Source organism: Hemiscyllium ocellatum, chromosome 24 (genome assembly GCF_020745735.1).
Source record: "Hemiscyllium ocellatum isolate sHemOce1 chromosome 24, sHemOce1.pat.X.cur, whole genome shotgun sequence".
Taxonomy (NCBI): domain Eukaryota; kingdom Metazoa; phylum Chordata; class Chondrichthyes; order Orectolobiformes; family Hemiscylliidae; genus Hemiscyllium; species Hemiscyllium ocellatum.
The window spans coordinates 57,764,009-57,790,294 of record NC_083424.1 but is presented as its reverse complement, the minus strand read 5'-3'; the positions used below and the strand labels follow the sequence as shown (position 1 = coordinate 57,790,294).

At 40.5% G+C, this 26,286-nt stretch overlaps 1 protein-coding gene across 3 annotated transcripts in view; it reads left to right on the top strand.

The window, feature by feature from the left end:
* Nucleotides 1-3,092: 3,092 nt before the first annotated feature.
* LOC132827226 (breakpoint cluster region protein-like) overlaps nt 3,093-26,286 on the top strand; it is a 462,558-nt gene continuing 439,364 nt past the window's right edge. For all 3 annotated transcript variants that reach the window (XM_060843849.1, XM_060843847.1, XM_060843850.1), the window contains exon 1: nt 3,093-4,707. In XM_060843849.1, the coding sequence (XP_060699832.1) occupies nt 3,279-4,707 (1,429 nt within the window). In that variant the 5' untranslated portion in view covers nt 3,093-3,278. The remainder of the gene's footprint in view (nt 4,708-26,286) is intronic.

Sequence of the window (26,286 nt, the reverse complement as noted above, 5' to 3'; positions counted from 1 at the left end):
TTTAAGAGAGGAAATTCCAATGCTTTGACCCAGTAATGAATGACTGAAACACTTCAATTTTTGCGTGATTCCATTTCACAGTTTGCTTATTATTACACAAAGCTGGGGATTAGTACTCTAGTGTTACCTGAATGCTGAGAGTTGACTCTTAACCATTGAGTGTGATGCGGTCTTTGACCAAAAGTACTTTTGCTGAGAGAAAATTTGACAATGCCACAGTTTTTTTAAATACAGGTGACACAGTGTGACTTGGAGATACACCTTGCTTAGCGAAGTCTGGTCTCCTGCTTCAAAAGATTAGAGAGCTCCAGCCCACAACCTGAGGACACAAAATCTGTATTTTCATTTAGGCACCCACCTGAAAATTTGGAGGAAGCACGGTCAAATACTGAAATAGTACCACTTCAGCACTGTAAAGGGAGCAATCAGAAAATATTTCAATGCTGGGCTTTTTCAAACACTTCGTGTTATAGATGTTGTTTTAGTAAGCTACTCACATCCCTCTCCCAGTTGAAAGTTGACTTTTTCTGGATTGAATGTTTCTAAGAGAAGTTGGAAGTATGTGACGATTGAAATAGAGCTCACTTGGCTGAGATCACGAACCAAGCTTTTCAAACAGAGCGCGTTTTAGTTTTTTGAATGCAAAATCGTTTGCTTCGGAGATATTTTACTGAAATATCTGACGAACGATTCCCAGTTTGTAACTCTGACACCAGATGGCGTTCTGTCTAGCAAATTGTCCAGCCGCAGTATTAAATCACGGGAAAACACTTTCTTGTTACTTTGCATAGTCATTTTCCCAATTTCCTCATCTCTCTCTCTCTCTCGAAGACTGATTTTTGCTGAAGTCCAGTTTCTCGTGGTTTTGCAAAGTTTGAGTTTGGGACCCTTTGTGTGCCCAGGGACGAGAGTTTTGGTATACAGTACTTAACTAACGCATATGGTCCTGTTGGTACTTCCCAGAAAGAAAATTCAACAATAACAAAGTTTCTTTCACTGGTATTTACAGCAAATTCAGCCTTTAGTGCTGTTGGGTGAGACAGTTCAATTTACTACAAACAAGGGGAAAAAAAACAATGAACAGAACAAAGGACAGGTAAAATAAATCAAAGAACCATTGATACTGGAGGTCTGAAACAGCCAAAAAACAATAGTCAGTGGTTTTGAAATTAAAACTGTTTTCTCTTTACAATTGCTGCCAGATCTGCTGAGTTTTTCCAGCAATGTCTGCTTTTATTTGTTAAAGGACGGGCAACGCTTAGCTGATCTTCCTGTCCTGTGCAGTCTGCATGTTTTCTAACAACCCATGACAACACTCTTCAGGAACATCATGACTAGAAAATCTTGGAAATTTCCTCTCCAATTCCAAAGTTATTCAAGCAAATTTAAGGAGACCACATTTCTTGGACCATACATCATCTGCATGGTCCAGATACGAAGTCTCATGGTACTGTGGTATTGCCACATCTCCTGAGACAGGAGGCCTGGGTTTAACTTCCATTTATTCCAGATGAGTCATAACTTCTCTGATTAACTATATCAACACCATTGCGTGTAGTTATTCTGACCACTTAAACTCATAAATTCCCTCTAATAAACTGGGGATCTGATAGTCTAGTCAACTCAGCAACTATGAGCTATACAATGCCTCACTATAATCCTCAATCCAATTCTAAACATTGTCAAAACCCTTCAGTCAGATACCTGTCTCAGAAAAATAACATCTTTAAAACCTTTACAGACTGCATAGAGACACTTGTAATCCCCAAAACTTTGGTATTCTACACCGAACTACAACTTCTGGTAAAATGTTTGTTGTTACATGATAAATTTCAATGTAAAAAATATTTAATATTGACCTTGGCTCAGTTGATAGATTTTGCTGCTCTCGTCTGTGTCAGAAAGTTATACGTTCAACTATATTCCAGAAATTCAGGGTGTATATTGTGTAGCTGAAACTGAGTACAGCATGGTCACAGGTGCTGTCTTTTGATTGAAATAGAAAGTTCAGTCATTAACACATCTGCTTTCACACAATTTGAGCAAGAGCAGGGGCACACTCACCAACGTCCCAGACAATATTTATTCAAAATTATTAAGGCATTTTATTTGGTCATTTGTCTTATTGATGTTATTGGGATGTTGACGCTGGCAAATTAGGCTGTGTTTTGCATTCTGTAACAAACCACCAGACTCTCAAAGCACATCATGGGCTGTGAATTCGTTTAGGTGGTTGTGAATGGGGCTACATAAATGTATGCCTTACACCAAACACACACGGTTGGGGCAGCCATGATGCCTGAGGTAGTGGGCAGATTCACATGTGAAGAATGGCCGATAAACTTCTGCCATACGGGGGGGCAAACATCGCCAAGGATAGACACATTCAGAAAAATTAAAAGCAGACCACTTAAAATAGCCCACAGTGTGAAAAACAACCCACATCCTGGCCTATGGCCCAGGCGCAGGTCATTTTAAAAGATAAAAATCACTCAACACCAGGTTATAATCCAACAGGTTTATTTGGAACTCAATCCATGTAATATTTTGTAAATTCCATTTCGGCAATAGAACCAGTCTGACTCAAGATTGCAATAGAGACAGACTCTAACCTCACACCTTTCATGCATTGTCTGAGCTGAGGTGTCTTTTTTTAAATAAAACCTTAAGTTATCTCGTGAATGTGACTTAAAAGAAGTTCTGGGATTTACATTATTAATAAACGGAAACCTGCAACCCATTCTAAAGAAGAGAGACTTGACAGAAATCCACGTTTATTTAATACATTATTTCAGTTGCATGACTGTAATCTTTGCTATAAGTGCTGTGTCTTATGGTCTGATCCACAGCTATCTGATGAAGGAGTAACGCTTCGAAAGCTAGTGCTTCCAAATAAACCTGTTGGACTATAACCTGGTGCTGTGTGATGATGTCCCCCCCCAGCCCAACACCAGCACCTCCACATCATTTACAAAGAGGTTGGGGGTCGGGGAAGGACAACGAGGTGGTGATTGGTTGCTTGCCACGTCAATCGCAGTTTGTGAGCCCGCCTTTCCGCTGGGCGCGAGCGAGAGGGTGGGGGCGGCGCTTTGTTTGTCCCGCGAGGGGAATGGGCGTGAGAGGCGGCGCGAGCGGCCGCGAACCGTCGCTGGTAACGGTGACCGGTTAGCGCGCGTTCGCCAGGAGTGGGGGAAGGGCGCTCTGCCCTGCGCTTGGCTCTCGTTGTGCCCGGGGTGGATGAGTCGCCTTCGCCGTCGTTGTTTGGCCGTCCCCTTGCGATGAAAATGGTGGAACCAGTGGGATTCGTGGAAGCCTGGAAGGCTCAGTTCCCCGACTCTGAGCCGCCCAAGATGGAGCTAAAGAGCGTCGGCGACATTGAGCAAGAGCTGGAGAGCTGTAAATGCAGCATTCGGAAACTGGAGCTGGAGGTAAACAAGGAGCGGTTTCGCATGATTTACCTCCAGACGCTGCTGGCCAAGGAGAAGAAGAGCTATGACAAGCAACGGTGGGGTTTCAGAAAGTCCACGGTCCTAATGGAACAAGACGATGAGATGCCTCAGGACTCTTTGCACCATCATCCTGCCTCTGGGGAAGGGGAAGAACCTGCGTGCCTCCCCGGAGAGGGCAATCCAAAGAGGCAAACCGAAGGGGTAGAGGGGATGATAGACACCAGAGGTGAGATAGAAAGCTCACCAACCAGGCAGAGGGCGTCCTCAACCAGGAGGGCGATAGCAACGCCAGAGAGGGACCCAGGACGAGGTTTCAGCCAAGATTGTGAACAGATTGAGAAAAAAGATAAAGCCGGAGCTGGCACAAGTGTGGCTGCATTGAGGTCCAATTTTGAAAGAATCAAGAGAACCAATTCACACTCTGCTGGGGATGGCAAAGGCATGGAAAAACCTCTGTATGTCAATGTAGAGTACCATCATGAAAAAGGATTGGTGAAAGTCAATGACAAGGAGGTATCTGATAAGATCAGTACAATTGGGAGTCAGGCCATGCAGATGGAGCGGAAGAGATCATTACACTCTTTCCCAAGTACTGTGGGATCAGTGGACTACCGCAAGCCCACATACAGAGGTAGGTCAACAGACAGCAACTCTGGGTACGACCCAGAGTATGATGACATGGATCTGAATCCTAGATTCTTGAAGGATAATCTTATTCGTGCCACTGCCAATGGAGGCAAACCTGACAAGGAACCTTGGCAGCAAGAATTCCAGCCATATGAAAGTGTTTATATTGGTGGAATGATGCAAGATAGTGATGGTAAACCCAGTGGTGTCTTGAGAGACTGTGGAAGATTTCAGAGCACTAGAGATCATGAGAAACATCTAACATGGCCTCGGAGGTCCTATTCACCTGGTGCTGATGATATTGGTGGAGGGTATACTCCAGACTGCAGTTCAAACGAAAATTTAACTTCAAGTGAGGATGATTTTTCTTCTGGCCAGTCGAGTCATGTTTCTCCCAGCCCCACCACCTATCATACTTTTCGGGAAAAAAGTCGGTCTCCCTCTCAAAACTCGCAACAATCTTTTGATAGTAGCAGTCCACCCACCCCACAGTCACAAAAGAGACACAAACACCAAGTTACTGTACAGGAAGCAATGGTGGTTGGTCTCAGGAAGTCGGGACAAATTTGGACAACTGAAGCTGATCTTGCCCACAGGAGTACTGAAGAGGACAGTTTCCATGGAGACCCAGGTAATCATGTTTTCAACTGTTGTTTTCTGAGAGAAATTTAAAAATAGAGGTAATAAACACACAAACCATTGAAGGTGAGCCACAGATTATTGTACTTTTTACACTACTGGTAACATTTAGTATTTTGCAATTCAATGTACAACTATTTTTCTAATAGTGTTCAGGTTTGTGTAGAGAGAATCCACCTAGTCATAATGTTAACTCTGTTTCTCTCTCCACAGATACTGCCATACTTACTGAGTTTCTCCAGCATTTTCTGTTTTAATTTCAAATTTTCAGCATCAGCAATATTTTGCCTTTAGTATAGGTTTATTGACATAAGAAATCTTTTTAACTATTTCAATTTAGCATCAGTCTTGAAACCAAACAAATGCATGAGGAAATATGGGCAGCCGTAATCTATAACGCACGAATTACAAATGTGTTTTGTAACTGAATGAATTGTTAAGATTAGTGTCTGATCTGTAAGGGAAAAGTAAAATTCAAATATTGAGTTATTGCTGGTGGGATTCTGTAGGTTAACATGAACTAATGGACTTCGGAGCCATTGAATTCAAATCTGGTTAATTATGTGTTGGAAATAAACATCAAGTAAAATATAATACCAGATATTCTCAAGTACGTATTAATGTAAGAATGTTTATAACTACATAATTCAAGGAGCAGATGTGATTGTGCAACTGCTTTCCCTGAAGATTATTAGTTACCTTTTCCATAATCTGTTTGTCAGTTAAGGAGGCACTGTTATTTCCAAAGGATTGTAAGTGTTAGTCCTGCTTTGGAAATACGTGTGCAGGAAGCTGTCATTTCTGCTACAGTGTAAATGTTTACAAATTGAGTTGGCAGTATGAGGTTGCATTAAGGGTATGTGTTTTTGAGCTTTTCAACCAGGGTGTGGTCTTTCTCAAGTTTTATAAACCCAAGTTTTATAATTCTTCTTTTCTAATCCTACAAAGTGTTTGAATTATCTTTTCATTACATTTAAAATCTAGCGCATTGACATTAATGTATTTTTTTTACATTGCATATTTTTATGAATACCACTATTACCACTACAGGGCTTATTGATTCTAAACGTTTAGTTTATTTCTGGTCTTGGCTAAACTACATTCATCTATTTCATTTAATTTCATTCAGTAGTGCTTCTTACTCGTACCCAAAATTAATTCATTGGGGGAAATAGTTCATCTGCCCCACAAAGGTTGTGCTTTAAAGTGTCACATTGTTGCATATGTGAAACAATTTTTTTAAAAAACAACTTGCATTTAATTAATATAATGTATTTAATATAATAAACTTGAACATAACACTTTACAGAAATATTACAAAGCAAATTTGATGTGAAGCTATGAAATGTGTTAGTGGGGCAGACAGTCAAAATCTTGGCTAAAGAACTAGGTCGTAAGTAATGTCTTAAAATAAGAAAGATAGAGAGGTGGAGAGGTTGATGTAAGGGATTCCACAGCGTCAGGCCTTCACTGCAGTAAGCTTGACTATTGGTGAAAAAAAAATCTAGGATGCTCAGGAAGAGCCAGAATTAGGGCACCTCATAGAAAATTGTGGAGATGGAGGAGATTACAAGAGTCCGAATAGAAATTCAAAATCAAAGTTGAGAATTTTTCAAACATGGTTAGTAGCATGCCTAATTGGTGAAAATGACTTGGCGCAAGTAGGAACTCAGGCAGCAGTGTTTTGAGTTACCTCTGTTTTACAGAGGCTAGAATGTTGGAGGTCTGTCAAGACTGCATCACAATGGTCAGCCAAAGATAACAAAGGCATGAATAAGGGTTTCAACAGCAGGTGAGTTGAGGCAAGACCTGGTTAATGGGGAAATATTATAGAGGCGATAAAAGACTGTCTTAGTGATTACATAATTTTGAGCTCTGGTTGTAAATTTGCTTGCAGAGCTGGGAGGTTTGCTCTGACATTTTGTCACCATGATAGGTAACATCATCAGTGAGCCTCCATGGACATGCTGATGTTCTGTCCCACTTTCTATTTATGTATCTTGGTCTGTTAAGGTGAGTGATATCATTTCTGCTTCTTTTTCTCAGAGGTTGGCAAATGGGGTCCAGATGGATGTGTTTATTGATAGAGTTCCGGTTTGAATGCCAGGCCTCTAGGAATTCCCATGCGTGTCTCTGTTTAGCCTGACCTAGGATGGATGCATTGTTCCAGTCGAACTTGTGTCTTTCTTCGACTGTGTGTAAGGATACAAGTGATAGCTGGTTATGTCTTTTGGTGGCTAGTTGGTGCTGTTGTATCCTGGTGGATAGTTTTCTGCCTGTCTGTCCTATGTAGTGTTTGTTGTAGTCTGTGCAGGGTATATTGTATGTGATGTTCAATTTGCTGGTGGTTGGTATAGGGTCCTTTTAGGATCATCAGTAGCTGTTTCAGTGTGTTTGGTAGGTTTGTGGGCTGCCATGATGCCAAAAGGTTGGAGTAATCTTGTAGTCATCTCTGAAATGTGTTTGATGTATGGTAGTGTGGCTACAGTCTCTGGGTGTGTTGTGTCTTTTTGTTTGAGTTTATTGTTTAAGAATCGGTGGACGGTGTTTATTGGGTACCTGTTGTTGTTGAAGATGCTGTATAGGTATTTTTCTTCTCCTGCTCATAGTTCCTGGGTGGGCTGCAGTGCATTGTGGCTCGTTTAAATGGTGTCCTGATGCAGCTCTGTTTGTGGGTGTTGGGATGATTGCTCCTGTAGTTGAGTATCTGGTCTGTGTGTGTTGCTTTTCTGTAGACGCTGGTCTGCAGGTTTCCATTGACCAAAGAAACACTGACCTCACTACTTGATGAACCAAGGACACAAACGCCAGACACCAACTCCATCAGCAAGGTCAGCATTCTCAAGTTAGTAGATCTGTGCCTCTGTGCCTCACTACCTACTTCACCTTCAATGACAAGACCTACAAACAAATCAATGGGACACTCATGGGATTACCAATATCAAGAGTCTTAGCAGAAGCAGTGATGCAGAGACTCGAGCGAACAGCTCTCGCCATGATGCGTCCCATACTTTGGGTCCACTATAAGGATGATGCCTTTGTCATCATGAAATGGAACAAATTAGAGGAAACCTACAATATAATTAACAACATCCTTACTGGTATAAGGTTCACCAAAGAGGAAGAGAACTACAACAGACTCCCCTTCCTAGATGTCACAGTGGAATAAGCAGTTAATGGTGAACTATGGACCAGTGTCTACAGGAAAGCAACACACACAGACTAGATATTTAACTACCAGAGAAATGATCCCAACAGCTACAATGGAGCTGCGTTATTTAAATGTGCCACCACATACTGCAGCCCACCCAAGAACTATGGGCAGCAGAAGAAAAATATCTGCATGTGGGATGCACTGCCTGCAACAGTTGTAGACTTGTCAACTTTACGGGCATTTAAATGGTCATTGAATAGGCATATGGACGAGAATGGAATAGTGTAGTTTAGATGGGATTCAGATTGGTTTCACAGGGCGGTGCAATGTCTAGGGCCAAAGGGCCCATACTGCGTTGTAATGTTCTATGTTCTGTACCACGTATTTAACAACGGGTACCCGATAAACACAGTCCGCCGATTCTTAAACAATAAACCCAAACAAGACGACACAATACGCCCCGAGACTGTAGCCACAATACCATACATTAAAGATATCTCGGAGGTGACTACCTGACCACTCCAACCTGTTGGCATCAAGGTGGCCCACAAACCTCCCAACATACTGAAACAGCTACTGATGATCCTAAAGGACCCTGTACCAACAACTAGCAAAGCAAATGTCATATACAAAATACTTTGCAAGGACTACAACATACACTACATCAGACAGACAGGCAGAATACTAGCCACCATGATACACAAGCACCAATTAGCCACCAAAAGACATAACCAGCAATCACTAATATCCTTACACACAATCTAAGAAAGACACCAGTTCGACTATGACAACGCATTCATCCTAGGACAGGCTAAACAGAGACAAGCACAGGAATTCCTAGAGGCCAGGCATTCAATCCGGAGCTCCATCAATAAGAACATTAATTTGGACCCCATTTACCAACCTTTGAGACAAAGAACTGGGAATGATATCACCCACCTTAACAGACCAGAGTACATAAATAGAAGGCGGGACAGAACACCAGCGCTTCAGCAGAGGCTTGTTGATGATGTTGTGTGGCATGGTGACGAAATGTCTAAGAGCAAACATACCAGCTCAGTGAGCAAACTTACAACTTGAATCTCAACCTGAGCTACAAATTTTCTCAACAATTGCAGTTTGAGCTCTTGGTGTAATTTATGACATCAAAGTTTCGAACAGTCCAGACTGACAGAGGGCCGGAGTTTGTAGCTGGGAACATAGTCCAGAGACAATGGCTTTGGTAGTTTCCATGTTTATTTGGAGATAAGTTTTGTTTATCAGACATCAGGACCAAATGAGCAGTCTGTTAATTTAGCAGTTATGGAGATTTTGAGAAAGATGGTGCTGAGGTAAAACTGAATGTTGTCAGTATGGTTATGAAAACTAATACCGTGCAATTGAGTTGACCAAGAACAGCTTGTAGATAAAATATAGGAGACGAGCAAGCTATATACTTGGGAATATCAGAGGTGTTGATGTAGGAGCAGGAAAAGGAACCATTGTAAATAATGCAGTTGTGATTGGATAAGAATGTGGAACAGGTGAGGGAGTCCTGTTCAACTGCATGATGATACATTAGATGAGGATGATGTGGTGTGGTGACAGGTTGCGATGGATAATGGGGAGTAGTTTACCTTTTGTCACTGTCACATTTGTAACTGATAAGAGCTGTTTTGGATTTTGTTGGGGTGGAAACATGTTTGGAGAGATTTGAGCACAACGTTCTTTAAGACTATAAGATGTTGGAGCAGAAGTAGACCAGTCAGCCCCTCGAGTCTGCTTTGCAATTCAGTGAGATAATCCTCAACTCCACATTCCTGTCTATCTCAGCTTTGAATATACTTAACCATCAAGCCTTGGTAGTATTCCATGATAAAAACATTTACAGATTTATTATCCTCTGAGAGAGTAAAATTCTTCATCTGTTTCAAATTGGTGATCCCTACTCTGAGGCTATAGCCTCCAATCCCAGACTCTCCCAAAAGCGAAAGCAGCTTCTCCATATCCACTCTGAAGCCTAAGAATTTTGTATGTTTCGGTAAGGTCACCTTTCATTCTTCTAAATACCAATGAGTACAAGCCCAACATACCCATAAGAAAATCCCTCTGTACCTTGAATCAACCTTGTGAACCTTTGGATTTCCTCAAATGCCAGTATAACATTCCTCAAATAAGGGGCCCAAAACTGTTCACAGTATTGCAGATGTGGTCTGTCTAGGAGCTTCTATTGTTTTAGCAAGACGTCCCTATTCTTATACTCCATTCTCTTTGAAATAAAGGAAGCCAATTGTCCATTTGCCACCCCTATTACCTGCTGAAGTTATGTTAACTTTTTGTGATTTATGCATGAGAACTCCTAACTCCCTCTGTTGCAGCTTTCTACAAATTTTTCCATTTAAATAATATTCAGTTCTATTCCTGCATGCTGAAGAGTAAGATCTTGCATTTTTCCACATTGTATTCCACCTACAAAATTTGTGCCCATTTGTTTAACCTTTCCCACTGAAGATATTGTTTCATCCTCTCCGCTTGCCTTCCCACCTATTTTTGTGCTATCTGCAATCTTGGCTATAGTATGTTTACTTGTGTTATCCACTGCATTAATATATTTTGTAACTAATTGTAGTCCCAACACTGAACCTTGTAAAGACCACATTAATTAGAGGTTGTATTCTGGAAATACCCCCAATTTCAACTCTGTTTTCCATAGGTTAGCTAATCCTCTAACCATTAAATAAGCTACCTCCAACACCATGGGCTCATATCCAAGCAGTCTAATCTTGTGGTGCCTTAGTAAGCACATTTCGAACATTCCAATACATTACATCTGCTGGTTCACCTTTGTGTTCTACTTGTTAGCCTCCTCAAAGAATGCCATTACAGAGGAATCTCGATTATCTGGCATTTGATTTATCTGAATATTGGATTATTTGGCAAGATTGCAAGATCCCGATGCTTAGCTAAACTATTATCCAGCATTCGATTAACTAAATGAAATACTCCCAGCCTGTGTTCTTCGGATAATTGAGATTCCTCTGTATATTTGTCAGACATGATTTTCCCTTAATGAAGCCATGCTGACTTTGTGTATTATGTGTTTCTGAATGCTTTACTATGACTTCCTCTATAACAGTGACGAGTTGAGCTAACTGGTTGATGGTTACCAGTTTTTTTTTGTCCCCCTGTTTTGAAAAAGGTGTTACATTGGCAGTTCTCCAATCCTCTCAGATGTTTCTTTTCCCCAAGGATTCTTGGAAGATTATTGAGACAAATAGGATCAGACTGGGGGTGGGGGGGGAGCAACAGCATATTCCAGGATTTTGAGTGGAAAGGAAGTGGTGCTGTGATAGCTATCAAGAGACTTGGAATACAGCAAAACTTTTATTAATTGGCACCTGTGGGACAGGGGTGTGCAGGTTGACCAAATATTCAGTTTGATCAAGTGGCCCACATAACCAATGTAAAAGCATATGCTAAATAATAGAAACATAATGTAGGGAGTATACACGGCACTGTTGTTATACTTCATTTATGGAATAAATCACTTAAATAATAATGCAACTTTGCCTTAAATAAGGTTTAATGGCAGAGAGCCTTCTCACTCGCACTTTCCACTGGCTACTTATGGTACATTGAAAATCGTGGTAGATCATGTATTATGGTAAACCTCCGGTATTTCAGGTATATAATTTTTGCTGGTTCGTAAGGTGCCAATTAAAGCAACATATGCTGTAATTGTGAATGTTTTGTGGAGAGGGATAATGACTCCTACTTTAAAGGGAGAGGAAATCATTAGCACTGCCAGTTATTTATTATCTGTACCAGGTTAGTAAGTTGTTTGGTGTTGAGTTTATTGAAAATGGGGTAAGGAATAAAGGAAGTGGGTCTTCTGGACAAGATGAGCAAGGAGAAGCTGCAAGAGAAACTAGAAAGAGGTGAGAGTTTGTGGCAGGGGGACCATTAGAGGATGTACAGAAAAAAAGTGATCTTGCATTTCTTTTGCAGGAAGATCCCAGAATAGTGAGCGGTTTTCACAGGGGCATCAAAAACAAAGGTTCAATTGAATGTACCTGTTACAATGGGAACATTTTGATGCATAGAGGACTGGTGGCCAGTTGGTGTAGTTTTGAAAGTGCAACTGTATATCAATTGGGGAATAACTTTCTTCTAAGCATCGATACAGAAAGTGATAAGCTGGAGGATGTGGGTGGTGAATTGTAGAAGAAAGTGATCAGCGATAGTTTTGTCTGTGATGGATACAGTGGGAATATCAAGGCCATGTGAGATGATGAGGTCAAGAAGTTGATTGTAGATATATCGTGAGGAGTTGGAATTTACTTGGGAGAGAGATTTAGGGTGGATGGAGGTTTGTGAGCTCAGAGTAGTTGAGATGGAAGTTGAGTTCACTGAGGATAAAATGTCATTTGGTGCAGAGGCCAAGAGAGGAGAGCATGAAGATGCCTCAACGATACCTCTATCATTTTTGGATGGGTGGAAGAGAATGTGAATTTTAACTCTGGTGAGGAGCTGGGAGAAAGAGAGGGGATGCTTAAAGGACAAAAAACATGCCAGAGGAGCAGGGTCAGGTCAAGGTACAGTTTGGTAATAAGTGCTGTTTCATTGCCACGCTAGGTCTGGAATGGCATCAGCATCTCAGCAGTTCCTGTCAAAGCTATGATGTTGATATTACCATCTACAATAAAGTCAACAAAAGCTTTGGTCTGGATGCAGGTGTGAAGAGGGCTGTGACAGTGGATCCAATAGAGTCCACAGAGTTTTCAGTGGGAAGGTTTAGTTGGACATGAAGGAAATTGGGAAGGTTTTCCCCCAGTGGGCACCTTGGCTGATAAACTTGGCAAGAGTGGAATGAACATTTGAGGTTGTTGCTTGTAATAAGCCACAACTATGTATTCTCAGTGAGCCTTCCTGAAGATGCCAAGAGAGGCTGTTCCAAGGAGGAGTCATGTCTGAAACTACTGAAAGGTAGTGGGAAGGTTGTGGAATACTGAAGATCAGATTTGAGAATTGGATTGGTAGAATATGCCTGTTGGGTTGGTGAAGTTGCCTGTTGGTTTAGGGGTATGACTCTCACTTTGGACTGATGCAGTAAGTGCAAGAGGTCCCGGGTTCAAATCCCGATTGAGCCCCACACAGTTTGTGGGTGGCACTGTGGCTCAGTGGTTAGCACTGCAGCCTCACAGAGCCAGGGACCCCGGTTTGATTCCTGCCTCGGACAACTATCTGTGTGGAGTTTGCACATTCTCCCAATGTCTGCGTAGGTTTCCTCCCACAATCCAAAAGATATTCAGTTCAGGTGAATTGGCCATGCTCAATTGCCCATAGTGTTAGGTGCAGTAGTCAGGGTTAAGTGTAGGGTAGGGAAATGGGTCTAGGTGGGTTATTCTTCAGTGGGTTACTGTGGGCTTGTTGGGCTGAAGGGCCTGTTTCCATACTATAGGAAAACTAATCAATATCTGAATGAGAGCAGTGGAATTTGACAACAGAAGGGGTAAAGAGGGGTAAAGAAAAGTTATTATGTGCTGGGATGGATACATTTAGAATAAGGGTGTATAACTTCAAATTAAACTTAATTGTTCACATGTCACACAAAATAAAGTAAGATCTGAAACTCTCTTGTTTTTCTTCTTGGAGTTACTTCCAGGTTGGAAGGAATTTAGTATTTCAAAACTGAGTTTTTAAAAAAAAAGAGGATATTTAGGGCTGCTGACCAAGGTAGATGGATGAATTTAAGATGTAAATCTGTTTGAATGGAAGCAGATACTCTGGAATGAAGACCCTTGATTCTATTTATGTGACAACTCACTTGATCTGGAGCTAGAAATTTGCAGTTGCTTTTGACCAAAATTATTTGCAGTTGCATGTCTTTAAATTGTGTCCACAGAGATAGGTGGAATTAACGGTTAAATAGATGATTAGTGAGTATTTACTGATCTACTTAAAAGCATTGTGCATATATTAAATAGTAGCAGATTCTTTAGAATATTGCAGTCACCATCCTCCAAATAATCTCACTTATTGTGTTGCCGTATATATTTATAACGCTAATTTGTTTTATGCTTAACCATGTTGCTAGGATGTTACTAAATGATCATGTACAAGCTTCCTACAATATCCACTTGAAGTTGCCAATTTAGGAGAAGTTTTGTGGACTGGGAGTGATTGGGAACTTGATAGTCAGGGGCACAGGCATTTTTGTGGCCACAAGCGAGACTCTAGGATGATGTGCTCGTTACCTGGTGCCAGCGTCAAGAATGTCTCTAAGGGGTCACAGGGCATTATGAAAGGGGAGTGTGAGCAGCCATGGTCATGGTGCGTATTGGTACTAATGACATAGTCAGGAAGAGAGATGAGATCCTGCAAAGGAAATTTAGGGAGTTAGATAGCAAGTTGAAAAGTGGGACCTCTAGTTTGTAATCTCGGGATTGCTCCACATGCCACATGATAGGCCAGAAATAAGAGGATAACCAGTAGAACATGTGACTAAAGAGCTGATGTGAGTGGGAGGGCTTAGGATATTTGTATCATTGATCCAGATCACTCTTCCAGTATAGGAATTACCTGTACAAGAAGAATGGGTTGCACTTAAACTGGAAGGACACCAGCATTCGTGCAGAGAAGTTTGTTTATGCCACTTGGGAGGAAATCAACTAGTGTGGCAAGGGATGGGAACAGAAAAAATGGGTCAGCACATGGAGTGATTGAGGAGAGTGAAGACGTTTGAATCAAGTACGTCTAATAAAGAAGAGCAGGCAGGTTAACAAACACTGCAGGACGGGCTACATGAGGTCTAGTTTAGGAGAAGTTTTGTGGATTGGTAGTGATGGGGAGCTCTTTAGTCAGAGGCACAGGCATTTCTGTGGCCACAAGTGAGACTCCCGGATGGAGTGCTGACTACCTGGATGTCAGCAATGGCATGTCTCTTAAGAGGATACAGAACATTCTGAAAGGGGAGTGCTCTAGGTTTATCCTAGATTTAAGTCACCTATGATTACTGTATTAGAAATTCTGCTTGATTTTCTAATCTTCTGATTAATATCATGCTGCACAATACAATACTTTTTCCTGAGCTATTTTAATGCAAAGTGGGTAATGCAAACCGGTAAAGCTGATGAGCTTAGAACTTGGATGAGTATATGAAGCTAGGATGTTACAGAAACTTGATTGGGAGAAGGGTAGGACTGGCAATATAACATTCCAAGATTTAGATGTTTCAGACATGATGGAGAGGGATGTAAAAGAGATGGGGGAGTTGCAGTACTGATTAAAAGAATGTCACGCTGAGAGACCATCTTTGAGGTCTTGTCCAGGGAGACCATGGACTGGTAAAATTCAGGAATAATAAGGAAGATGCAGTCACTGTAGTGGGGTTATGCTGTAGGCCTCCCACTGGCCAGTGGAAGATAGAAGAACAGGTATGTAGGTAGTTCATGGAAAGATATAAAAACAACAGGATTGTTTGAGTAATTTTAAAATCCTAGGATGAAAGATAAGATGGCAAGATTTGGAATCTTGGATCACAAGCGATACCATTAGTGCTGTTTAGGTTTACCCAGCCTATATACAGATTTAAGTCACCCATGATTACTGTAGTCATGATTTGGAGATGCCGGTATTGGACTGGAGTGTACAAAGTTTAAAAAATCACACGACACCAGGTTATAGTCCAACAGGTTTAATTGGAAGCACACTAGCTTTCGGAAGCTAGTCGCTCCGAAAGCTAGTGTGCTTCCAGTTAAACCTGTTGGACTATAACCTGGTGGTGTGTGATTTTCAACAATGATTACTGTATTCACTGTTCTATGTGATTTTCTAAATTCCTGATTAATATCATACTTTTTGCTGGCCTGTTAACATATCTAGCAATGTCTGTTGTCTCAACTCAAATAGGCTCCACATTTTTTTCTCTTATTTGAGATAATATACTGAACCCATGCCTTACTATTAGTGCCTCATTTTCCTTTTTACCTATCCTCCCTAAATATTGGATATCCTTGAGCATTCAGTTCCCATTCTTGGTCACTTGGCAGCTATGGCAGTTAGGTCTCGTGAGTAATCATGTGAGTAAATTCTTGAGGTCTTTTTTAATGCTATGTTTCTGAACTGACAATTTGAGAGGCCTGAAGTATTCGTCAAAAATTATCAGTTCATATAGTTACTGAATTTAAATTCAGTTTTAAGTATAATGAAAGTAACTTTATACTCTAGGTTATGGTTACCATATCAGAAACACACTTCATAGAAATGCAGTTGCACAGGAGGAGACCATTCGCCCCATTGTATCTACACTAGCACTCCAAAAGTACATTTAACTAAATGCCTTTTCCCCATATCCTTGCACATTGCTTCTATTTAAGCAATCATCTATTGCCTTCTTGATTGTGTAACAATGCAGAGGTTGAAACTCTTTGCTAATTTAAACTAAAACACCCAGAAAAGCTTGCCTCCCTTCGTAATCTGCTAAAAGTGTGAATGAAAGAATATCCACGATTTCCATTGTTTTAAAAAAAACTTTATTTTCCTAACTCTAACATTGAACACTAAACAAAAACTATTAACAAATCCGAGCCCCTTTTTAAGTAATCACAATCTGACCCCACTCTATAAAAATGTTGCTCCAATAACGCAATTATTAACCATTTCATTAACTTAATCTCTCAAAGTCCGTTAAGTCTCTTATGCTGTCTTCCTTCCAGTCATCCGATTCTGTTACTTCCTTTCATCCTTCTGATTCTCCCTGGGTTGTCATATTAGTTTTTACTGCTTTTACAGGAAAAGGTACCTTTTTGATAGATAATGCCTTCTGAGATTTCTTTGAGAGCAAGATATTTATTTATTTATTTGGATGGCAGTTGCTCTGACCAATTTTCAAAATGTCCTAGGTTTTATACCCCCAGCATTGTACCCTCTCATTTGGTCTGATGTTGTCAATACAATAAATTCAAACTCAGTTGGGTTTTCTTATCCTGGGCACGATTTTAATTAACTGGTTAGATTTTAAATTGTTGTCAAAATAGCAAACAAGACTCAGGTATTCATTTAACAGCCAATTGTTACATATATCTATTTTAGAACAGCCAGTCTCTTAGCTGTTCTGTATACTGGCAGCTGTTGCTACACCCTAAATTCAGAAAAGCACTTTCTGTCTTAAAGTGATCATACACTCTTTCAACTTCATAACAATTGCCTCAACTGAATCTTCCTGCACCACAGTTCAAGGCAGTGTACTCCAGATCTGAACGGCTTACTGTGTGATTTTTTTAATCACATCACATTTGTTTTTTTTTGCAAATCAGTACCCTTTCATTCTTGATCCTTTTATGAGAGGTAGCTATTTCTTATTTATTTCATCATAGTTATTAGCGAGTTTTTGAAAAGATTTATAGCTCAGGTTGAGGTTTTGGATGTAGGTTTGCTCGCTGAGCTGAAAGGTTCATTTCCAGAAGTTTCGTTACCTTACTAGGTAATATCGTCAGTGGACCTCATGCAAAGCAATGCTGAAAATACCTGCTTTCTATTTATATGTTTGGGTTTCTTTGGGTTAGTGAATGCCATTTCCTGTGGTGAAGTCATTTCCTGTTCCTTTTCTCAGGGGGTAATAGATCGGGTCTAACTCGATGTATTTGTTGATAGAGTACCGGTTGGAATTCAGTGCTTCTAAGAAGTCTCATTCATGTTTTTGTTTGGCTTGTCCTAGGATGGATGTATTGTCCCAGTTGAAGTGGTGTCCTTCCTCAATTGTATGTGAGGATGCTAGTGAGAGAGGGTCATACGGATGAAGAGGGACAATACACCCATCCTGGGACAAGCCAAACAAAGACAAGCACGAGAATTGCTAGAAGCATGGCATTCCAACTGGAACTCTATTAACAAACACATCGAGTTAGACCTCATCTACTACCCCCTGAGAAAAGGAACAGGAAGTGACTTCACCACAGGAAGTGACATCCTTAACCTAAAGAAACCCAAAAATATAAATAGAAAGCTAAAGAAATGTTTGGAAATGACCCTTTCAGCTCAGCGAGCAGACCTACATCCATTCCATCATCGTGCCCTCATGATTTTGAAAACTTCTATTAAAACTCCCCTCCAAGGACAGCAATCCTAACCTCTCCAATCTAGCTTCATTACTGAGAATTTTCATCTTAGGGATTATTCTTGTAAATCTCCTTTGCATTCACATCTTTCCTCTAATGTGGTGCTCACTGAGTCAAGCACTTACGCAAATTCAAGATTGTTTCCTTGCTGTTTAACCCTGTTAATAAACCAGAATATACTGTCTGCTTTATCAACTGCTCTCTTCACCTTACCTGTTCTGTGCACAAATGCACCCAGTCCCTCTGCTCCTGCATTTTCTTTGTAATTGTGTCCCAAATTTTATTATGTGTTCATGTTCTTCCTACCACACGTTTCTCTGCAATGAACTTCATCTGCTACCAATCTGTTCACTGCACCAACTTTTCTGTCCTTTGAAGTTCTACATTGTTCTTTTCACAGTTTACATTTCATAGAATCCCTATGGTGCAGGTAGAGGCCATTTAGGCCCATTGAATTTGCATTGCCTCTAGAAGAGCATCCCACTTGGACCGACTGTCCATGAATAATTTACAACTAATCTTTTGTGTCCTGTCACACAGCTAATTATGTATTCATGTTGTGACTGTTCTTTTTTATTCCATGAGCTATAACTTTGCTTTCAGGTTCATTGTGTGGGTTTGTATCGAACACCTTCTGAAAATCCAATATACCACATCAACAACATTTCCCTTACTGATCCTTTCTGTTAACTCTTCAAAAAGAACTATTGATTAAACATGATTTCCCCTTTAGAATTCCCTTTATGCCTTTTTCTGCATGTGTCTACTAATCCAATCCTGAAAATTTTTTTTTCGAGAAACCTTTCTACCACTGAAGTTAAAATGACTGCTGTTGTAAGTACTTGCCTTGTCCTTAGAAATATTTTTGATCAAGTATTTGAACAAATATTGTTGATATTCACCATTTTCCAGTCTTCTGGCAGCTCCAATGGAGTCCAAGGAAGACTGAAAGATTAAAGCCAATGTTCCTGAAATTTCCCCTCTCACTTCCTTCAGTATCTTTGGATGCAGCTCATCCAGTGCTGATGCCTTATCACCTGATATTACCACTCTACTCGACACTTCTTCCTCGTCAGTTTTGAACCTTTCCAGTGGCAGAGTTTCTTTCTTAGTTTCACAGCCTGAATAGGATTTATCTCCTTGTTAAAGACAGATGCAAAGTATTCATTTAAAACCACAGCTTTGGCCACCTACTTCTTTTTTTATAATTTTTTGTTCCCCAATCTGCACTTCACTTCAGTTTTGCCATTCTTTTGCTTGTTATATGCCTGTAGAAGTCTTTGCCACTGTTTTCTTATGCTCTTGCTTTGCAACTCATTTTCAGCTCCCCTTAGAACTGTCCGTACTCCTGTTTGGTTCTCCATTTTATTTTTTTTTAACCTTAAACTTGGCATATGATAAATAAGAAAAAAGTGTGCTTAATTTCTATCTCTTTTGGCATTCTGGCTTTGTTTGTACTAACTTTTCCTTTTGAGGGAATATACCTTGACTGTACCCAAGCCATTTCCTCTTTAAAGGTTGCCCATTGCTCAGGTGTGGTATTTTCCTATCAACTTTTTGTTCTAGTTTATCCAGCCCAGCTCCATTCTTGTCAAATTAAGTCTGTTCTCCCAATTGTTTTTACTAATTCTGAATCGACTATTGTCAATTTTCACTAAACTCCTAAACTGCACAATCAATGTTTCCTAATTGTTTCCCCATTTAATCTACTTGGCACATTTGATTTCCAAGAACCAGGTCTAACAGTGTACCCTTCCATATTAGATTGGAGATAAACTATCGGAAACTCTCCTGTACACAATCTAGGAATACTTGCCCCTGACACCAATCAGAATGTGGGTAATTAAAGTCCCCTGTTAGAACTCTGTAATGTTGTCATCTCTCTAATTTTTCTGCAGATTTTTTTCTTTGCATCCCTCCCTCTAGATGATAGTCTATATGTTACACTGAGCAATATAACTGTGCCCTTCTTGTTTTTTTAGATCTAGCCAAATTGCTTGTGTCCTTATACCTCGTGGTATCTCCTCTTTCTCCATCATTACAATATTCTTGTTAACTGTACTGCCACCCCCTCTTCTTTCATTCCTATTCAGCCTTTTCTGAACATCTTCAATGCAGGTATATTTACCGTTCTGACCTGCTTTTCCTTGAGCCAATTTCCGTCATTACCATAATATCATACTTCCACATGGCAATTTATGCCATTAAACTTCCCAGTCTTAGTTACTGCACTGAAGTATTCACGTACATGCAGAGTTACCCTGATTTAGACTCCATTCTTTTTATCCCTTCAAATTCACCTGCTAGTATCCTGTATGTTAGTGCTATCTGTGTCTCCAACTATGTTGTGAATACTGATATTCTTTTATAATATGCTTATTTGGTTTCTATACCCCTGCCTAATTATTCTAAAGCCCATCCAACAGCACAAACAAAATGTCCTGAATAGTGCAATCTGCCTGGCTTCTTACAGAAACCTTTTTCCATGACCCTGTCCCAGGAATCTCCTTGCTGCACCATCTTTCCAACTACAGGTTTGTCTGCCTTCTCCTTCTATTTCTGAACTTAATCGACTAATTTGGAGATGACGACATTTGAAGTTATGCTTGTTAATTTTCTACAGAGCTTCCTAAGTTCTGTTGGCAAGACTGCATCACCCTTCCTACCTGAGTCGATGGTACCAACCTGAACCTTCGATCATACCTTCCAACCCCCCTCCCCCCTCCACCATCCGAAGAAAAATGGTCTGCGTAGATGATCCTGTAGTCACATGTACAGCCACAGAAATGGCTGTCTGCTCCTCTAACAAAGCCTCTGTTACTTCTGCTCTTTGTTTTTTTTTCTTCCTTCTGTCCAGTACATCTAAGCTCCTTTTGGTGCCATAAATGTGGCTCTGACTGTCCTCCCTTGAGGAACTAGCACCTCATCTGTTTTCAAAACAGCTTAACAGTTTTGAGGATTCTGCATTGTCTGCCTATTTCTCTTAAATTGCTTGCCAATTATCTCTTTCCCTTTCTGTGTCCAGGCTCTTCAGCTGTGGTGTAACTACCTCTGAATGTGCTGTTTACATTGTTCCCTGCTTTGTGGATACACTGCAGTTGCTGCTTAAGCTCTGAAATGACAATTTCAAGTTTCTGCAGCAATTAACACTTCCTGCACATGTGGTTGTCTAGAAATAAATACCCTTTTTAGGAAAGGAAATATCTCCTTATCCAATTTGGTCTGATATGTGACCCCTTGATCCAGAATAATGGTTCTTAAGTGGCTTCTAAAATGGCTTAGCAAACCATTTGATTGTGTTGAAGTGCCAGAGAGAAGTTGTATTAAGAATAAAACAGGAATGACTACTTTGATTTTGACCTTAGATGTTAATGAGAAATACTTTATGGGTTTATTGGAATGGGTGTGACTTTTTCATGGCTGAATTTAATATCTCTCTAAGAGACACTGAGCAAGGAATATGATAAATCTCCTTTAAACATTGCTCTTGCCTTAGCTGAAGTAAAATGGAGACCATATTTCTGAAAGGATTTGATGGCACTGGAGAGAGTATAGCAAAGACTCCAGGAAGGAAGTTCAGTTATGAGAGAAGCTGGGACTGTCTCTTTGGGAGAGTGAAACTTGGAGGAAATGTGAAAGAAGTATTAAAAAAATGATGAGGTGGTCTGGGAGGGTCAATATGGAGAAACTATTCCCAATGGCAAAAGGAATCAGTGAACAGCAGTTAAAGGTTACTTACAAAGCAAGCAATAGTGACATGAAAAACATTTTTATGAAATGTGTTTGGGATCTGGAATGTATTGCCTGCAGTATGGTGAGACAGGTTCAATCAAAACCTTAAAAGGTTGTTGATAATTATCTGAAGAGAAAAATTTCCAGGGTAACGGACCAAAGGCAGAGGAAATTGGTGCAGACAAAAGGTGAGAGTGTAAGTTACGAAAAAAATTAATTAAACTTGAAACATTAATTGTTTAGATTTTTAGATTAGATTCCCTACAGTGTGGAAACTGTAGTCCACACCGACCCTCCGAAGAGTAACCCACCCAGACCCACTTCCCTCTGACTAATGCACCTATCGCTATGGGCAGTTTTAGCATGGCCAATTCACCTGACCTGCACATCTTTGGACTGTGAGAGAAAACCCACGCAGACACCCTGGTGCTGCGAGGCAGCAGTGCTAAACACTGAGCCACACTGCAGATTATACTAGACCTATTTGAGTTTCCTGATCAAGGTTTTTATTTCTGATCTCCAGCATCCACTGTCTTGTTCCATTTGTGTATGTGAACATTACTTGCACAAAGTTCACACTGACATGACAGACCAAAAATGGTCACCTTGTGTGATGTAATATGAATCTGTGTGTAACTGCTAGAAATGAAAACTAGAACATGTTTGATTGTTTGCTCAATAAGCAAATCCCTGATATAGGGAATTTCAGTGGCTCGTTGGGAATGGACTTTCTATCTTTTTGATACATACAACAGGCTGAATTTCAGAACAGAGTTCTTCAGCGAATGCACTTCTTCTGGACAGTTCAATGAATGTTGACTCAACCTGTCATTGCTACGATGTTTGCAAAATGTGATAATATTCAGATAATATGAGCAATATGGGGTTAAATTGAAATTCAAAGCTGTTCAATTTATTGATGACACTTTTTAAAAAAAAAAGTAAATGAGAAGCAGAACAGGGACAAAGATGGAAGAAACCACTATGGGGAAATGAAAGGCATTTCAGTATGCATTGAACACAATGATAGATTCATTTTGAAACAAATCCACGTAAGAAAGGGTTTTTTGCACAACATGGTCAGTAAGGACTCAAGTGAAGGAGACTTTAGCTGAGAGAGATAAAGGCTGAGTGAGTGAATTAGAAGTCTGGTTCAAATGGAAATTCAATGCAATGTTGGCCAGTGATACTTTGACTAAGATGTGGAGTTGTTGGTATTGGACTGAGGTGGACAGAGTTAAAAATCACACATCACGAGGAAATAGTCCAACAGGTTTATTTGGAAGTACAGGTACATTATCCAAAACCCTCTGGACCAGCTAGCTTTTGGAATTCGGAAGTTTTTGGATTTCAGAATAAGTGACAGTTTGACAGTGAAATTTAAAACAATCTTACCAACAGCAAATGCATGAGTACTACAGGCCCTGAGACAGAATTGATGCCTGCTAGTGCTGGGCCACAACCCCACCGTGATATGGATCGAGTACGTGTGGAGTTGGGTTAATTGTTTGCACACCAAACAACCTTGTTAATGAGGAAAAACTTCGGATTTTGGAGCTTTTCAGGATTGCAGATAACTGATTGTGTACCTGTACTAACTTTCGGAACACTGCTCCTTCATCAGGTAGCTGTAAAACAGGATCATGAAACACAGAATTTATGGCAAAAGATTACAGTGTATTGCAACTGAAATGATCTATTGAACGAACCTAGATTGCTGTTAAGTCTTTAATCTTTTAGAATGGGTTGCATGTGTTGGTTTGTTAATATGTAAATCTCAGAACTACTTAAGTCACATTCTCAAGATAACTTCAGATTTTATTTAAAAAAGGTGACATCTCAGCTCAGACAATGCATTAAAGGTGTGAGGTCAGAATCTGTCTGTATCCCAATCTTGAGTCAGTCTGATTCTGTTTCCAAAGTAGGAATTTATAAAATGTTAAGTGGATTGACTGCCAGCAGATTATATACTTTATGAGCAAAATAGAATGTGTTTGCAAATACACCTCATAGATTTGTGCGTGTGTGTGCATGAATGTGATGGAGTATAAGCCTGTCAGGGTGTGCGCTTGGGTGAGAGAGCGAGAGTGTGTGTGTGTGTGTGAATATGTAAACGTGTGTGAATATGTAAACGTGTGTGTTTGAGAGAGAGTGTATAATGTATTGGGTCACCTGCAGTGTTCATGTCACATTACAGCTGACCCCACTACACTATACACTATATCACACACATGCATGTGCACACACAAGCACACTTACATGCACTCGCTTTCATATGAATACATCCCCTACACTTTTACCCACAGCCTCTCACAGGCTTATACTCCGTCACACTCAGGCGCACACTCTACCGAGTAAGCAGACACGCACATATTCTCTCTCATGCGCACTCGCACTCTCTCTCTCTTTTACACATGTCTGTGGGATGAATTTGCATTTGCAGACGCATTCTAATTTGCTCAAAAAGCATACAATCTGCAGACAGTCAATTCATGTAACATTTTTTAAATACCTACTTTGGAGGTAGAACCAGTCTGACTCAAGATTGGGATGCAAACTCTAACCTCACACCTTTAATGCATTGTCTGGGCTGAGATGTCACTTTTTTGGATAAAACCTTAGTTATCTCGAGAATGTGACTTGAAAGAAGTTCTGGGATTTGCATATTAATGAACCTGCAACCCATCCTAAAAGAGGGAGGCTTAACAGCAATCTAGGTTTGTTCAATATAAGTCCTGCTAAGATTTGCTTTCCCAAAATGCAGCACCTTGTACTTAACTAAATTAAACTCCATCTGCCACTCCTCAACCCATTGGTCCATCTAGTCAAGATCCCTTTGTAATTGGGAGGTAGCCTTCTTCGCTGTCCACTACACCTCCAATTTTGGTGTTATCTGCAAAATTATTAACTATATCTCTTATGCTCACATCCAAATTATTTATATAAATGATGAAATGTAGTGAACCCAGCACCGATTCTGGTGGCACACCATTGGTGACAGGCCTCCAGTCTGAAAAACAGCCCTCCACCACCACCCTCTGTCGTCTACATTCGAGCTAGTTCACCCTGTATAAGGGTATAAGCAGGTAGGAAAGAGTTAAGTTCTGAGTTTCATGAAACAAGAGGTTCAGTGGAGCATGACTCAGATCAGATAAGAACTTGCAGTTAACAATGGAGTGCTGGAGACAAGGGTAATGGGTTAACAAGGTAGAAAAGCATTCATTATGTAGAGCCATTTAACAATATTGGAAGCATACCTTAAACACATTCTCACGGTGAGCATGACCTCGGTGGTGGGCAAGTTGTTGGAGGGAATCCTGAGGGACAGGATGTACATGTATTTGAAAAGGCAAGGATTGATCAGGGAAAGTCAACATGGCTTTGTGCATGGAAAATCGTGTCTCTCAAACTTGATTGAGTTTTTTGAAGTAGTAATAAAGAAGATTGTTGATGCCAGAGTGGTGGACGTGATCAATATGGACTTCAATAAGGCGTTCAACAAGGTTCCCCATGGGAGACTGGTTAACAAGGTTAGATCACATGGAATACAGGGCGAACTAGCCATTTGGATACAGAACTGGTTCGAAGGTAGAAAACAGAGGGTGGTGGTGGTGGTGGAGGGCTGTGACCAGTGATGCGCCACCAGAATCGCTGCTGGGTTCACTACTTTTCATCATTTATTTAAATAATTTGGATGTGGGTATAAGAGGTATAGTTAATAATTTTGCAGATAACACCAAAATTGGAGGTGTAGTAGACAGGAGAAAGTGAGGTCTGCAGATGCTGGACATCAGAGCTGAAAATGTGTTGCTGGAAAAGCGCAGCAGGTCATGCAGCATCCAAGGAACAGGAGATTCGATGTTTCGGGCATGAGGAAAGTGTGTCACTCTCCTCATTCCTGAAGAAGGGCTTATGCCCGAAACGTCGAATTTCCTGTTCCTTGGATGCTGCCTGACCTGCTGCGCTTTTCCAGCAACACATTTTCAGCTCAGGTGTAGTAGACAGCAAATTACGATGGGATCTTGATCAGATGGACAAATTGGCTGAGGAGTGGCAGACAGAGTTTAATTTAGTTAAGTGCAAGGTGCTGCATTTTGGGAAAGCAAATCTTAGCAGGACTTATATACCTTATTGGTAAGGTCCTCGGGAGTGTTCCTGAACAAAGAGACCTTGGAGTGCAGGTTTATAGCTCCTTGAAAGTGGAGTCACGGGTAGAAAGGATAATGAAGAAGGTGTTTGGTATGCTTTTTTTTTATTGATCAGAGTATTGAGTACATGAGATGGGAGGTCATGTTGTGGCTGTACAGGATATTGATTGGGCCACTTCTGGAATAGTGCGTCCAGTTCTGGTCTCCTTTCTATCGGAAGGATGTTGTGAAACTTGAAAGGGTGCACGTACGATTTACAAAAAAGTTGCAAGGGTTGGAGGATTTGAGCTGTAGGGATTGGCTGAATAGAATTAGAATTAGAATTAGAATCCCTGATATGTGGAAACAGGCCTTTCGGCCCATGAAGTCCATACCAACCCTCAAGGGTATCCCATCCAGACCAATCCCCCTAAATTTACCCATGGCTCATGCACCTATCC